General features: G+C 38.8%; 1 protein-coding gene across 1 annotated transcript; it reads right to left on the reverse strand.

The window, feature by feature from the left end:
• Window positions 1-13,510: 13,510 nt before the first annotated feature.
• LOC132293755 (3-hydroxy-3-methylglutaryl-coenzyme A reductase-like) lies at window positions 13,511-16,149 on the reverse strand. The gene is made up of 4 exons (XM_059791365.1): window positions 15,070-16,149; window positions 14,762-14,943; window positions 14,323-14,669; window positions 13,511-14,108 (listed from the first exon to the last, which is right to left on the reverse strand). Exons 1-4 carry the CDS (start codon window positions 16,035-16,037, stop codon window positions 13,866-13,868), a joined length of 1,740 nt encoding a protein of 579 aa, XP_059647348.1. The 5' UTR covers window positions 16,038-16,149; the 3' UTR covers window positions 13,511-13,865.
• Between the last annotated feature and the right edge of the window lie 1,821 nt (window positions 16,150-17,970).

The raw sequence follows: 17,970 nt of genomic DNA on the forward strand, positions 1-17,970 counted from the left end.
CAACCTACTTTTCCTAAGTTAAAACAAGCACTTACTGTTGTGTTCTCCAACTTTTAACCTTCTATTCGAGGAAGTGATCATACCAGGGTTCTCAAACTCTCGACCTTCTTTTCAAAAAAGAGATCATGCAAGCTAAAGGTCCATTGATAAACAATCACCCTTCTTCCTAATCGATAAAACATTCATCTTTTTTATGATCCCAGATCAAGATAAAAACACATGCACCCATTTGTTTTGTCTTAACGGGCATTTAAATTCTTATGGTTACTATTAAGAGGTAGAGAAGATACTGTTAAGTTTCAATATCCTTGTTAAGTAGGAAATAAGTTTGAGGGATTGAATATGAATTTGGATTAAGTATTTTTTGTAGTAATTTGGAAAAGAAAAAAAATATGTTATTGCAAAATTCCAATGGATGTTGACATTTATGTAAAAAAACTTGCACATCAAAGTTCCATTCCAGTATATAATACTATTACTACTATTTGTAAAAATCTAAGTTCTAACTACTACTCGTACTTTAGAGAAATTTGAAATAAAAATGGAAAATTGTTCTCTTTATGGTGGAATTTATTTATTTATTTATTTTTGTGTTAACAATGCAACTTTTTGAACTCTAAACATAACAATGAATATTTTTTCAGTCGTTATCATATTCTTTATGAAGGATTTCATGACCTATATTCAATCAATGCTAAGTTCCAACACTAAGTACTTAAAAAGAAAGTATAGAAGTTCCAATACACTGCTAGTATGAATACATTTTTGTCCATTTAACCATATTTAGGTCCAAAACTTAGGCCATCATTGTAACGACCTGAACTCGTAGGTCTAAACCGTTAGGCGGGTCTTTACTCAAACCGAGGTCAACTAAGGGCAATACCGTCCTTTTTTATGCTCATGGGTGGTACACAAAATCATTCTAAGGTCCAAGGTAATTAAAAACACAGTCTGGAAGGAGGGGTCAAAGATACAAGTCAAAGGGACATGGTCAGTCGGCTGATGGCCCTTCGTTGGCCGGCTAAAAGTGGGGTTCGGTTAGCTAATGGAGATGATTAGCCGACCGAAACAATTGCTCAAATTACATGTTCTCGGGACTTTGCCAAAATGAATTGTCACAAAATTTACCATCATTTCCCATTCATTACAAAAATGCCAACATGGTTTCAAGGTACATCAAAATACTATCAAGTGTAACGACCCTAGCTGATGCCAAGAATTTTACAAAAAATTCGGCATAACCTCCCCTAAAAATAGGCCTACCATACCCTGTTTAAATTCATTTTTAACCTATCATGACTCAAATTCCGAATTCACGGCAACAGTATATGATCATACATAATCAAATAACACCGATAATTACTTTAACTAAAATTATCCTTCCCATTCATCAACAAGGTTACATGACAAAGTTTTGCAAAATATACATATATACCTTTATACTTTTAGTGCTTTGCAAAAATAATGGGAAATATACAAAAGACACAAAAGGGAGCTTCTAGTATCGCTCAGGCTTGAGGTGGGTTGTCGTTCACCGGTTCTTTTCCAAGACTTGAAAAAAAAATGTATAAATAGTAGGGTGAGCTATATGCTCAGTAGGTGACACTTAAGACACAAATCTTGTGTCTTTGTGAATTCAAGCAAAGCATAGGCCAATGGGAGATAGGGATCATACAACGTAGGGGATCAAATACAACATACAAGTCAATTCCAAGTATAAACAATGCAATGCAATGACATGAAATGCAATGCATGTCAATGACACTCCCCATTTTCATTCTCAAAATTATCACTTTCAAACGTTAATACAGCTCGCCCTTTGGTAACCCCACCGCGACACGAAAGGAGGATTGGCTAGTGTCCCTGACCCTTGGTAACCCCGCGGCGTCATTATGGGGCCCAGCTAGCTCAACCACGCTAGGGCGACTCCCTAGTCCCCTCTAGGCTATATTAACCTCCGGCCCGTTGGTAACCCCGCAGCGACCGGGTTTTGCATAAAACCATTTTATCAAAAACACTTCCCTGAAATTCCCCATATTTATTTCAAGAACAATTTCTCCCATTTCATGCAAACCCAATGGTATGTGCATGTATATATGTTCCATACATTCAATGTCATGGTATTTAAAATTTTCCATCATAAAATTAAACATTCAACATGTTCAACATCTCCCAAGTAATTATTAACACATTAAGATACAACAAAATACATTTAAGCATGTGCATGTATATATATATGTGAGCTCAACATCATGAATTGGGAAATTTGGCGCAATTTAAATAAGCATACTCTCATACATCAATTTCAGCATGCTAGCACATAGTAAACATAGTAAATCAACAACTAAATATAATTTGCACATGAACCAACCATATTCAAGATCGCGAAAACCCTCTAGACATCATTAATACCATCATAGATATAATTAACTCTAAATTAAGCATATTTAATACAACATGGAGGTAAAATTCACAATAGAACAAGACTAGAGTGGATTAAGATGCCCCTACCTCAAAATAGACAAAACCCTAGAAATTGGGTCTCTAAATTCGAAGCCCCTAGGAAGACAAAAAACTGAAATTGCTTGTATGAGCGCGTAGAGCTCGTCGCGGGCTTTGTTTTGCCTCAAACGATACTTAAAAACACAAAGAAATGAGGGAGCAATCAAGGATTAAAACCTTGAAATGGAAAAAGAAAAAAGAAAACAGAGAGGAAGGTGGAAGCGGGCAGCTGGGAAAGAGAGAGTGAGATGCAGAAAACAAAAACACAAATGTGGTCTTAATGACCACTTTAAAACAAAATTGTGGGTCCCTCCACTAACACACATATATATAAAAATAAAAATAAAAACTTAAACATTACATTCTCCCCAACTTTAAAAGATTTCGTCTCCGAAATCAAGACATACCTGAGGAAGAAAACAACGCTGGGTACTTAGACCGAACCTCTTGTTCGAGCTCCCAAGTAGCTTCTTCGACTCCGTGGTGTCCCCAAAGGACTTTCACCATTGGTATCGTCTTGTTCCTCAACACCTTCTGTTGTGTGTCAAGGATCTGAACTGGTCCTTCCTCGTAGGAAACATCCTCATCAATATCCACATCAACCCAACTCAAAATGTGAGATGGATCCGGTTCGTACTTCCGTAACATCGATACATGAAAGACATTGTGAACTCTGTCCATCTGTGGTGGCAAAGCAAGTCTGTAGGCAACCTCTCCTACTCGGTCCAAAATCTCAAATGGTCCAATGAATCGTGGCGACAACTTGCCATTTTTCCCGAATCTCATCAATCCCTTCCGTGGAAAAACCCGTAGAAAAACGTGGTCTCCTACCTCAAAGGATAACGGTCGTCTCCGCTTACCCGCATAGCTCTTCTGTTGGCTCTGAGCTGTAAGTAACCTCTGTCTTATTAACTTAATCTTCTTAGTAGTCTCGAGTACAATGTCGGGTCCTAAGGCGGCTGTCTCACCTACCTCAGTCCAACAAACAGGAGACCTACAAGGTCTACCATACAACGCCTCAAATGGAGCCATCTGGATACTCGCTTGATAACTGTTGTTGTAGGCAAACTCAATAAGTGGAAGGTGATCCTCCCAACTACCACCCAAGTCAAGCACACATACCCGAAGCATCTCCTCCAAAATCTGGATAGTACGCTCTGACTGATCGTCTGTCTGTGGATGGAATGCCGTACTAAGATGCAACGCTGAACCAAACGCTGCTTGAAGTCCTTCCCAGAACTTTGAAGTGAACTTAGCATCCCTATCTGACACAATGTTTACAGGAACTCCATGTAACCTTACAATCTCTTTCACATAAAATACACCAAGCTTCTCTGCATCGTCTGTTGCCTTAATAGGCAAAAAGTGAGCCGTCTTGGTCAATCTGTCAATGATGACCCATACGGCCTCATTGCCCCTCCGTGACCTTGGAAAACCTGTCACAAAATCCATAGCGATATGCTCCCATTTTCGTTGCGCTACAGGTAATGGTTGCAACAAACCTGCTGGCCTCTGATGCTCGGCCTTCACCTGCTGACAGGTAAGGCATCTAGCCACAAACTGTGTAACATCTTTCTTCATCCCGTTCCACCAATACTAACGTCTTAAATTGTGATTCATCTTGGTACCACCTGGATGAACTACAAAACGGGAAGTATGAAACTCCCGTAAGACGTCCTTACGACAAACCGTAGGAACCACTAACAAACCCCTGAACCGTAGACCCCCATCTGCATGCAAGGCCCAATCTTTCATTGTCTCACCACTGGAGATCAAAGCGTGAATGGCATCTAAGTCCGGGTCCTGTCTCTGTGACTCAATCACTCGTACAACAAGAGTAGGCTGAGCCACAAGACTAAATAAGAATGCCGACTCACTGCAACCATCATCATCACAACACTGTAATCCCATCTCTGTCAGATCTTCAAGCATCTTCCACTTCCGAATAGCTAAACTGGCCAAAGTTCCACGAGATTTTCGGCTTAAGGCATCCGCTACCACATTCGCCTTGCCCGGATGATACTGCAAGTCAAAATTGTAGTCCTCCAAGAATTCGACCCATCGCCTCTGTCTGTTGTTCAAGTCCTTTTTGGAGAAAAAGTACTTGAGACTTTTGTGATCTGAAAATACCTCGAATCTCTCACCATACAAATAGTGTCTCCAACACTTCAAGGCAAACACAACTGCCGCTAACTCCAAATCATGAGTAGGGTAGTTAAGCTCGTGAGTCTTCAACTGTCGAGACCCATAAGCCACTACTCTACCATCCTGCATCAACACACATCCCAACCCGTCACGTGAAGCATCACAATAGATCACATAACCCAAGCCACGCTCAGGTATCACCAACACTGGAGCTGTAGTCAATCTCGTCTTCAACTCCTGAAAAGATGAATCACAGGCCTCATTCCAGACAAACTTGACCTCTTTCCGGGTCAAACGGGTCATATGAGCTGCCAAACGGGAGAAATCCTTCACAAATCTCCGATAGTAACCCGCTAAACCAAGAAAACTGCGGATCTCAAACACATTCTTGGGTCACTCCCAAGTCAAAACTGCTTCAACCTTTGATGGATCAACTGATACTCCACCTTCTGAAACAACATGCCCCAAAAACTTCACCTCCTGTAGCCAAAACTCACATTTCTCGTATTTGGCATACAATCGGTGCTCCCGCAAAATCTGTAAAACAATACTCAAATGGAGCTCGTGATCTTCCCGAGTCCGTGAGTACACAAGAATGTCATCTACGAAAACTACCACAAACTGGTCCAAGTAATCGTGAAAGACGCGGTTCATCAAGTCCATGAATGCCGCTGGAGCATTAGTCAAGCCAAAAGGCATAACAAGGAACTCATAGTGTCCATACCGTGTACGGAATGCTGTCTTCGGGATATCCTCATCCCTAACCCGCAACTGATAATAGCCAGACCTCAAGTCAATCTTCGAGAAACAACTGGCTCCCCTCAACTGATCAAATAAATCATCTATCCTTGGCAAATGATACTTGTTCTTGATGGTGGCATGATTCAACTTCCGGTAATCGATGCACAACCTCAAAGAACCATCTTTCTTCTTAGCAAACAAGACCGGTGCGCCCCATGGTGACACACTCGGTCGGATGAAACCTTTCATCCTCAAATCATCAAGCTGTCTTTTTAATTCCTCCAATTCAACTGGTGCCATACGATACGGTGCCATAGAAATCGGCGTAGTACCATGCATTAAATCAATAGTGAACTCCACTTTTCGGTGTGGAGGCAACTCTGTCAAATCTTCTGGAAAAACATCCAAGAAGTCACAAACAATCGCCGGATAAACTTCTCCCACGACATCATCTTCTTCGGCTAGAAGACTAGCTAAGAAATAATCACCATGACTTCGTCCACGAACTCCATAAAACGATGAAATGTGGGAATCACTCCGATCTCCCACGAAAAAGAAACAGTCTCCTTCTGGAGTGCAAAATGTAATTCTCCCTTTGAAACAATCGATCGTGGCATGAAAGAAGGCCAACCAATCCATCCCGAGAATGACATCAAAGCTAGTCATCTCCAGGAAAATAAGGTCAAACACAAAGGTTCGCCCGGCTATCACAATGGAGCAATCCCGCACAACTCGGCTCAATGACACTGAAACCCCAACTGGCGTATCAACACATAATGCCCGATCCATGAAACTAACCTCCAACCCCGATGCAAGTGCAAATGATGATGAAATGAAAGAATGAGATGCACCAGAGTCAAACAAAACACGGACCCAACAACCAAACACTGGAAATATACCTCGAAGAACTGACGGTCCAGAAGATGCATCGGTATGTGCCAGTGCAAAAACACGTCCCTGTGGTACCTGTGCCTGAGGACTGCCAACCTGAACACCTGACTGCTGCACTGACATAGTAGGAGTATCCCTCATAACTGATCGTGAACCCTGTAAAGACATAATAGGCTGTGGTGGTGGTGGTCTGAAACCTGACTGAACTGTAGCCGATTGTGACGGCCTCTGCTGTGACCCTCTGCCACTAATGGTGCCTGCTCTCTGACTCGGACAATCACGAATCAAGTGACCCTACTGGCCACACCCATAACAAGCCTTTGGAGCTGACGAAACTGAAGACGATCTCATCGGACAACTGGACTTGTAATGTCCGGGCTGCTAACATTGATAACAAACAACTGCACTCCTGTCAGATCCAGCTGGCATAGGAGTGGTAGGAGCAGATCTTGTAGACTGTTGCCCCTGAAACTGAGATGGACTGCCCCTATTCCTTTTCCAAGAAGGTCCCTCTGAGGATGGCCCTGCACCCCTCTTTTGCTTCAATTGCTCTCTTCTTACATCATTCTCTCTATTGTCAGCCTCCAGCATCAAAGCCCTTTCCACTGTTTCAGAGTAAACCTTAATAAACTGTGCCGTGATCAACGGCCTCATTCGATCATTAAGACCCGAGACAAACTTCTGAGTCTTGTTAGTTTCATCTCTTACCACTTCTGGAGCAAAACGGGAGAGTGAGGTGAACTTGTTCTCATACTCCGCCACTGACATGTTCCCTTGAATAAGATTATGAAACTGGTCTTGTAACTCCCATCTTTTGGAAAGTGAAAAGTACTTTTCATAGAACAGTTCCTTGAAGCTGTCCCAGCTCATCTCTTCAATCTTGTACTGGTTGGTGATCGACTTCCACCAAACCTTGGCATCCATAGCAAACTTGTAAGTTGCTAGGATGATCTTCAAATGATCCTCTGTCACATCCATTGAGGTCAACTGAGTTTCGACTTGATCCATGTAGTTGTCGGCTACCATTGGATCCGCACTGCCCTCAAACATTACTGGCATCAACTGAGAAAACCCCTTAATGATCTTGAGACGCTTCTGAGCTGGAGTCTCCTCAACTCGAACTATAGGTTGTGGTACCAACTGCGGCTGAGCAACAATCGTTGCCCTCACGACATTTTGCAACAAACGATTAAACTCCAGTGCCACAGAACCTTCACCCACTTCTACGGGTACGGGTGTTTCAACATTCTCTCTTCTTGGGGGAACAGCTCTTGGGGGAATCAAGTCCCTAAGAAGCATGTTCTCATCAACTGGCTCCGCCGGATTGGAGCTAGAGCTCTCACCAACATCACCCCTTGTTGGTCTAGGGCCAACTTCTCTAGGTTCCTCACGCCGTGACATCGTGCTATAAAACAAGAAAATGATTCAGAAACGTGACACTAAGGTCCACTGTGGACGACTCAACAAGAATTAATACCGTACAACACTTAGCATGCAAGACTATGCAAGAAACATTTTAACATAAACAAGTAAGCAAGTAAGCACATAGGCAGTTAAGCATGCTCATTTAAATAAGATACCACGTAGCAAGTAGTCAAGTAAGCAACACAAACAACATTCCATGCGACTCTATATAGGCCTCTACCCGTCGTTTTAAAGGTTTTCGAACCTTTGCTCTGATACCAAATTTTGTAACGACCCTAGCTGATGCCAAAAATTTTACAAAAAATTCGGCATAACCTCCCCTAAAAATAGGCCTACCATACCCTGTTTAAATTCATTTTTAACCTATCATGTCTCAAATTCCGAATTCACGGCAACAGTATATGATCATACATAATCAAATAACACCGATAATTACTTTAACTAAAATTATCCTTCCCATTCATCAACAAGGTTACATGACAAAGTTTTGCAAAATATACATATATACCTTTATACTTTTAGTGCTTTGCAAAAATAATGAGAAATATACAAAAGACACAAAAGGGAGCTTCTAGTATCGCTCAGGCTTGAGGTGGGTTGTCGTTCACCGGTTCTTTTCCAAGACCTGAAAAAAAATGTATAAATAGTAGGGTGAGCTATATGCTCAGTAGGTGACACTTAAGACACAAATCTTGTGTCTTTGTGAATTCAAGCAAAGCATAGGCCAATGGGAGATAGGGATCATACAACGTAGGGGATCAAATACAACATACAAGTCAATTCCAAGTATAAACAATGCAATGCAATGACATGAAATGCAATGCATGTCAATGACACTCCCCATTTTCATTCTCAAAATTATCACTTTCAAACGTTAATACAGCCCGCCCTTTGGTAATCCCGCCGCGACACGAAAGGAGGATTGGCTAGTGTCCCTGACCTTTGGTAACCCCGCGGCGTCATTATGGGGCCCAGCTAGCTCAACCACGCTAGGGCGACTCCCTAGTCCCCTCTAGACTATATTAACCTCCGGCCCGTTGGTAACCCCGCAGCGACCGGGTTTTGCATAAAACCATTTTATCAAAAACACTTCCCTGAAATTCCCCATATTTATTTCAAGAACAATTTCTCCCATTTCATGCAAACCCAATGGTATGTGCATGTATATATGTTCCATACATTCAATGTCATGGTATTTAAAATTTTTCATCATAAAATTAAACATTCAACATGTTCAACATCTCCCAAGTAATTATTAACACATTAAGATATAACAAAATACATTTAAGCATGTGCATGTATATATATATGTGAGCTCAACATCATGAATTGGGAAATTTGGCGCAATTTAAATAAGCATACTCTCATACATCAATTTCAGCATGCTATCACATAGTAAACATAGTAAATTAACAACTAAATATAATTTGCACATGAACCAACCATATTCAAGATCGTGAAAACCCTCTAGACATCATTAATACCATCATAGATATAATTAACTCTAAATTAAGCATATTTAATACAACATGGAGGTAAAATTCACAATAGAACAAGACTAGAGTGGATTAAGATGCCCCTACCTCAAAATAGGCAAAACCCTAGAAATTGGGTCTCTAAATTCGAAGCCCCTAGGAAGACCAAAAACTGAAATTGCTTGTATGAGCGCGTAGAGCTCGTCGCGGGCTTTGTTTTGCCTCAAACGATACTTAAAAACACAAAGAAATGAGGGAGCAATCAAGGATTGAAACCTTGAAGTGGAAAAAGAAAAAAGAAAACAGAGAGGAAGGTGGAAGCGGACAGCTGGGAAAGAGAGAGTGAGATGCAGAAAACAAAAACACAAATGTGGTCTTAATGACCACTTTAAAACAAAATTATGGGTCCCTCCACTAACACATATATATATAAAAATAAAAATAAAAACCTAAACATTACATCAAGAGAGTACAATTACATTACATAGCCATGCTTTACAAAAGCAGTTACATATTTAAGATAAGGCTTTACAAAAAAATGGGATTAAGATACTAAAGTTAGCAAAAATGAAATTTTATCCCCTTTAAAGCTTGGTGGGTTGTCATTCGCCACTTCTTTCTCGAGCCCTGAAAATGTTAATAATAAAGGGGTGAGCAAATTGCTTAGTAGGTGGTGTCTAAGACACACCTCTTGTAACCCTGTGAATCCAAATAATGAATAGGAATAAGGGAAACGAGGTCATGCTATGCCGGGGAGAACTTAGCAACAAAATCAACAACCACAGATCAAAGTCGTAATGAACCATGCCAAGCAATGGGATGCAATGTCGCTCCCCATTTTCAAAACATTTCCGTTATCATTTCCAAACCGTTACTGAAACCTGTCCCATGGCAACTCCATGGCGGCACGAGAGAAAGATTGGCTAACTGTCCCTAATCCATGGCAACTCCATGGCGTCATTTGGGGCCTAGGTAACTCAACCACGCTAGAGCAGTCTTCCTAATCCCCTCTAGGTTGCACCAGGTTTTCTCAAAACCTTTCATCAAAACTTTTCACTTTTCGTTTCAAATCTAATTTTCCCATTCCATACCCAATGACATGCATGAATGCCTCATGCTTTCCAATGCCATGTCAAAAAGAGGATCTTTTTATAATTCACAATTCAACATACTACCATATTGTACTTTCTAGCAATTTAAATACAATAAGCATGGAATATTCACAAATTAAGTATAAAAAATCACAAATTTAGAGGAATTGACTCACAAAACCCAATAGATTGTGGATTAGAGACCCTTACCTTAACCAATTGAAGAAAGCCCTAAAATCTCCAAATCCAAGCCCTAATTTCGAAAATCCCAAGGTTGGCCAAACGAGACTTGGCTCTGATCAAATCAAAGATCTCGACGCACTCTCTAACTTTGCCTTAAGTGACACTATCAAATTCACAACAACCAAATCTATATTAAGGCTTGAAATTTGATTGAAAAGAAAAAGAAAAAGAGAGAAGAGAATGAGAGAGAATGCCGTGAGATAAAGAGACAAACTGAGGCCTTGAAATGGCCTCTTGGCCATTTTAAAAAACATAAACAATATTAACAAACATGTTTTTCTTCAAAATTTTTATTTTATTTTTTTAATTGTAGGAAGGACATTTTAATATTTTTATCACCCCATTAACGGTCAGTTAATGGGAGGTCCTTATTTGCCCCTCCAATAAAGGTTAGAGACTTTTCAAAACCTATAGGGAGTTAGATGAGCTACATGCATACTACTGAGAGTGTTAAATGTTCGCGAGCCTTTAAAATATATGTATGGGGTATTTGCAATTTTTTTCAAAAGTTCAAGGGAGGTTTCTCAGTAAATTATTAGTATTTAAGTGGTGATTTGTAAAAAGATGAAAATTTAAGGGAACTAATCGTGCTATTGATTATCAAGTCATTTTAGATCTTAGTGTCTTCTATTTTCGAGAGTCCCATTTTCTTTAATAATAGAAAATAACAAGTAGTATTTTCATTGACTATAAATAGTGTATTCTTGATACCTTATGCTCTATTTGATAGAAAAGAAAAATATTGGATGAAAGGGAGAGAAGGGATGGACGAGACATCATTCTTCATTTAATGAGTTCATTAAGAAAGATGAATATGCCCCTTACTCAAGATGAAGAAGTGGCCTAACCAGGGGCAGAACTAGGATTGCAAAGTAAGGGAGCTAAAAATAATTAAATCAATAATTGCTTAGTGTGTCATCCATGTTCTAAATACAGAATTCTCATGCAATCAGTCATTCAATTAAACCCAATAATTTACAACCTTCTAACACATTTACACTTCCAAACTCTAACGTATTTTCACAGTCAAGAATTTACTAAAGTCTGCTATACAAATAATAAAATAAACGCCAACAAGAATGCAAGATATATATATCCCTTATCAATAAATTCACATTAGAAAGTAAGACTTATGTGCTCTACCCTGACTAGTTTTTAATCTATTATATAGTAAATTATTAAATTTAACAAGAAATCATCAAGTCATCAACAAAACCATTTTTTTTTTTTTTAAACAAAAATAAAATTCAATATTTCACTGGATAAACAATAATAATCTATGATATTCATCCACCAATGTCTTAGTGCCTTACACGAAGAGTTTAGGTCTTCTTAGACTAACAATGTGTTTAATTTATTGGGCTGGGCTCTGTTATGTTTTCTTATTATGGTTTATTTTGTGATTGGGCCTGTTCATGGTTCGTGAGTTTGCTCATATTTAAGGCTCAACCTTTGTAAATTTTATAACTCCTTTTATTTATAGAAATACTATGGATTGGGCTGGGCTGATAAAAAGAGGAATAGTAGTACATGGGCTTATAAGAACAATAATACTAATATATATTTTTTTCAATTGCACCTGGGTTATAGGATGGGTTAGCCCATTACTAGTTCCTCCCTCGGGCCCGACCAAAAACCACTGACAGCAAAGTATATCCTTCTTTTTGTTCGGTTAGATAGAACCGAATTAGTCGGGGAAATATCAAAAGTGGAGCACATCGCTCAGCAAGAAGCCTTTATCACGCAGCGTATATCCTTCTTTTTGTTCGGTTAGATAGAAGAGAAGAGAATAAACTCATAATTTACCATCTTCGTTAAGAGATAATGAAAGAGAAAGTTTAAATTGTTTTTACCATTTTATCTAATAAAATTTATAATATTGTAATTTACTACTTTCGTGCCAAAAATAGTGTCATGTTTCGAAAACCGTGTCAGTTCAATTTGTGAGAGTCACGGTTTACTAAAAGTGACACTTTTTATGGGACGGAGGGAGTATAAAGGATAATATTGTAATTTAAAAATTGTATATTTTATGGTAATATTTAATTTAAAATTTTTATAATAGTCCACTTATCTTCTTTTCTTTCTTCCGCTAACTTTTTGACGGATGAAAATTTGTAGAGGAGGAAGGATGAGTCATGCTTCCTATTCTCCCTTCTTTTCTTGTATCATCTTTACCAAATAAAAAAAATTTGTTTATTCCTTCCTATTTTCTTCCCACACCTCCTCCTTTTTTCCTACCAAACACAGCATTAGAGTTCCATGGACACGACTTTAGTGGGAGCGAAAGCATAATAAATCTTTTCCTTTGAACATAATTTTAAATGGTACAAACACTTGCAATTTGCAACTATAGACCTTAATATTAAATTTACAATTTAAAACTACAAAATACTTCAAATGAAAAATTAGATCAGCATTAAATGGGATATAGGCGTAATTCTAATATTAATTTTATATCATACCACAAGACTTCTCTCTCTCTCTCTCTCTCTCCATCATTATTAGGCTGGCTTGGTACAGGTTGGACAATGAAACTTCCATCAACCAGCTCAGAAACACAGAGAGATGGCTTAAGCACTTAAATTTAATACATAGATCCCATCTCATCTCGTGAGGATTTAATTTTCACTCGCTTGCTTCATCTTGGACGCTTACAAGACACGGTACATGATAAAATGGCACCATACCTGATTTGTACCCAAGGCTTCATCTGAAAATTGGAAAATGGAAGGGAAAAAGGGAAAGAAAATAAAAGAGAAATTGTTTTCCATTACCTTGTGGAACTGACTTGAGAGACCAAATTTTGAAGAAAAAAAATGAAAATCATTTTAGTTCTGACGTGGATTCTGATCTCAGAAAATGCAAACCATCAAAATCCATGGTCATATAATTTTTTTTACAAGCAATCGTGAAATCACTAATAAAACCAAGTCTTTATATTTCCTCCCATCATTCATAAATGTTTAACGGGGTTTTGGAGCAAAAACTCACAACTTTTTAAGAACTGAAAGAAATCTTGATTGATTGTAAGTAGATGATACAAGATAAACACTACACTTGCAGTGGATGCAATCTTTAGGAGAAGGAAAAAAAAAAAAAAAAAAGTAAGAATAAACTTCAACACTGGGCACTTCAGCACCCTCATTATACACAATTTCTATTGCTTACACTGGTTACAGAAAAGAAAAAAGAAAGAAAAGAATACATAAAGAAACTGTTTGAGCTATATTTGGGTTAGATTATTTGTTTATTTTCCCCCACTTTAACAATCTTCTCCCTCCATGACTAGTTGACATTTGATTTTTACACCATTTTGGGGCCTTTGACTGTGGGTAACCCTTCTGCTCATTTATGATGAAGCTTTGGTAACATCTTTGTTTGATCTATTGTACTTCATGTGGCTATTGACAAGCTGTCCCGACGAGATGGCAGACATGAGGGAGAGCTCCCCAGCAAGAACAGAACCAGCTACGATTTGTGCCAACTGCCTTGCATTCGATCCTGGTAATTCTTTGCTTGCACCCTTCACCCCAAGAAGGTTCAGACATGCTGACTGAGATGCAAGTTGGGTACCACCTCCAACAGTTCCTACCTGCACATAGATATAAACAACCAAATATGAGAATCTAATAATTTATCTGCAATACCCTTTAACAATCTGCAAACCAAGTACTAATATTTATTCTATAAATGGTTAAGATAAAATGATTCTAGCTAAGTTCAGATTCACATCCCAGTCTTTAGTATTGCACCAGACAATGACCGATGATATGAAAACATTGACAACGTAAGGTGTGATCAATTACCTCAATAGAAGGCATTGTCACGGAGACGTGAAGGTCCTTTCCACCATTTACAGCTTCCATCATGGTGATACAGTGGGAACTCTCAATGTTCTGTGCCGGGTCTTGGCCAGTGGCCAAGAAGACTGCAGACACAATATTGCTGGCATGGGCATTGAACCCACCCAGAGCTCCAGCCATAGCTGAACCAGTAAGGTTCTTGAGCATGTTAAGCTCCACCAACGCAGCAACTTCGGTCTTAAGGACCTTCTTCACCACTTCCTCCTTGATAATAGCCTCACAAACAACCGACTTGCCACGTCCTTCAATCCAATTCACTGCAGCAGGCTTTTTATCTGAACAATAGTTTCCTGGACAATTTTGAAACATAGCAAATTGATAAATTTCACAGTTTGATATAGAAATATTGTGATGCAATTCATAATAGAGAATAGTTAGTTACCTGAAATGCCCATAACATCCATGTCAGGGAAGTCACTTTGAAGGAAATCCAAAACATTTTGTACACCCTTGGACACCATGTTCATGCCCATTGCATCACCAGTACTGCAACAAAACCTAATATAAAGATTCTTCCCGGCGATAGCACATTTGATGCTCTGGAGTCTCCCAAATCGGCTCGATCTGCCATGGAAGAAAGTTGCAAAAATGATCAAAATCAGAACTCAGAATGAAAAATATATATATATATCAAACACTTGACAAAATTCAATATAGAATAGAGAGTATTAAGTATTGATTCAAACAAACCTGTTGAAAGCAACGGCGAAAGTTTCGAAATTGAGTGGGTCCTCCAAGTAGAATTTCAGTTCAGCAGCTCTCTTGGCGGTACCGAACCTGACAACCGGAGCTCTGGTCATTCCGTCTTTCAACAACACGCTCGTCGCTCCACCGGAGACGTAAATCGCCTTACAACCCCTGTTGGTGCTCGCCACCAGACACCCTTCTGTGGTCGCCATCGGAACAGAGAATTCTCTGCCGTCGAGCAACAGAGGACCGGCAATACCCACCGGAATCTGAACATACCCAATTGGCATCTCGCAACACTGCCCCAAAATCGAATCGTAATTGAACCCATTCAATGGCAGCCCAGAAAGCGACTTTCCAGTCATTCTCTGCAATGCCTCGCGCCTAATCGCAGCCGCTCGGAGGCAATCACCGAGCTTGGTTTCGAGGGCGTATGAGGGGGTTTTGCCGGAGACAACCGAATTGATGATCTCTTCGTCTTCCTCTGATGAGGGTGTAGAAATTGGGGTTTCATCGACGATTTTCTTCGGTTTTGGGGAAGCAATCGAGGGTGGAACTGGGCAGCAACTCACGACCTCGTCGACCTCTTCTTCTTCTTCGTCGTCGTCAAGGGAAGAGCGGTTTGTGAAGGTGTGGACGAAGCTGATACCGAAGAAACCGAGAAGGTAGACGAAGGAGGCGAAGAGGGTCACGACGGCGACCATCTCGGAGAGTGTCACAACATGGAGAGGGGTGGAGTTGCGGATCTTCTCGCGCCACCGGGTAAGGAGGTAGTAGACGACGGAGAAGAAGAGGGTGAAGAAAGCACCATTGCTGATGTAGAGAGGGAGGGACAGGGCCTCGGACGATTTCTGCGAATCGACGGCGTCAACCAGATCGACGGCGGCGGCTTTGGTTGAGTACTTGGGTTTGAGAATCGTGGGTGAAGTGAATTGGTTAGTGGGTTTCATCGATCGTCGTCGGAGATCCATTGTATAGTAATAGTTGTGGGGTTAGGATCAGTCCCGGCGACGAATCGAGTTGAGAAACGGGTTTGGAGTGTTGGAAAATTGTTCTAGAGTTGTTTGGTTGGTGATAGAAGAGCATTTGGCACTCGTGTTTTATAGGGGTTGGGGACACTCTACCACACGCGTTTTGCATACGTGCGAAGAAATGGTCATTACCTTGACTGCCACTGGCGTTCCCTTTTTTGTCCTTTTATCATTTGCCCCTCTAATATCAAATCGGTGGGTGGGCGGGCGGGCTAGGTAAGGTTCATCTGATCCGATCCACAATTCGTTACCCTCATCATATATATATATATATATATATATATACGGAGTAGGTAATTCTCGATAATTATCCATTCGAATAAAATTATATATATATATATATATATATATTTATATTAATTATTTTTTATTATATTCATTATATATATATATTAACAATTCTCTACTCTATCTAACAATATAATTATACATGTTAATGAATATGATTTTAATCTAAAGTTGAATTCGAATTCGATCCGATTTGATTTGAATATGAACTAAATCTGATATGAATTGAAACATTCAATTTGATAACTCTTTAGTGATTCGAATCCGATAATTCGTTAGCTTAACAAATATAATATTTTACCGGTTTCAGCTAAGGGATTGTTTTTATGTGAGGGAATATATATATATATGTGTGTGTGAAAGAAGTTATAATTTTAGAATGGACAATTTGCCCATCTTTTTGTGATTTTAAGGGCTCGTTTGCTATAATTTTTACTTCTGTTTTCACACGAAAGAAAAAGAGAAATGAAAGCTATCACTTTCATTTAACTTTTATATCTATAGAATAATAATATAAAAGAGCTTTAAATGCTGAAAGAACTATTTTTACATATATATATATATATATTATCTGGATTTAATACATATATATTTATATGTGCATTCTTTCAGGAATAAATTGACATAATCACAATAATCAATTGCCGTTCTCCAAAATGATTACAACAAAAGGATTAATTTTACCAAATAAAATAAAACAACTGATTGGCAATTATACAAAAATAGGGTTTGTTCATCTCAGTACAAAGTATTTTAAAATCTTTTCAGATGAGAAACGAACAATGGTCTCGGAGAGAACAAATTTTATTGTTAAATTGACAACAAAAAAAATCCATCATAGATGTTGATTATTGAGATTTATAAAGTTCACAATAGATTCAACCATAAGTTTCTGCTAACTACAAAAAAATTACAAATAATTAACACTCTAGAAAGAGAGAAAATAGAGAGAGATGGGGGAAGGAGAAGGATACTCTGTGTGCGTCTTTCTAATCTAGTGATCTAAAGAGTGTATATATAATTTTATTGAAACAGTGCTCTTTTATGATTGTATATATGTGTGTGTATATATATATATGTATGTCAATGTTAAAAGGGAATTTTATTTTTTTACTTTGAAACATGAGGGGGACGCTTGGTAATATGAAAAGTTCATTAAATCTCCAATTTGCTTCCCGCATCTCTTCCCACGGACCAGCTTCGTCTAAACGCTCTTCCTGGTGTGTAAAGCTCTTCCGCAAAATTGATCCAAGCACTCCTAAATCTAGCTTTTTGGCTCTAAAAGCCAAAAGGGACTTATCAAAAGTCAATCCAAACGGGTCCTAAGATCACTTTAAAACAAAATTTCTCCTTTTAAATTCTTCCTTTCATGTATTTTTAATAGTTTAATTATATCTAACACTTTTGTCAAATATTTAGTAGTTTATTATCAACACGTTTGTTATAATACCACCACCTCGATATTGTTTAAAAAGGACATGGTTTTCTAGCTAAGAATAGATTTCTCTCTACCTATCAACACCAGGCATCAACTTATTTATTTATTTAATTTTTGTCCATGTTAATAATTTTAGATATTTTGTCC

This window comes from Cornus florida, unplaced genomic scaffold, assembly GCF_030987335.1.
Source record: "Cornus florida cultivar Cherokee Brave unplaced genomic scaffold, ASM3098733v1 CherokeeBrave_3.0.0_Hap2_Chr02, whole genome shotgun sequence".
Taxonomy (NCBI): domain Eukaryota; kingdom Viridiplantae; phylum Streptophyta; class Magnoliopsida; order Cornales; family Cornaceae; genus Cornus; species Cornus florida.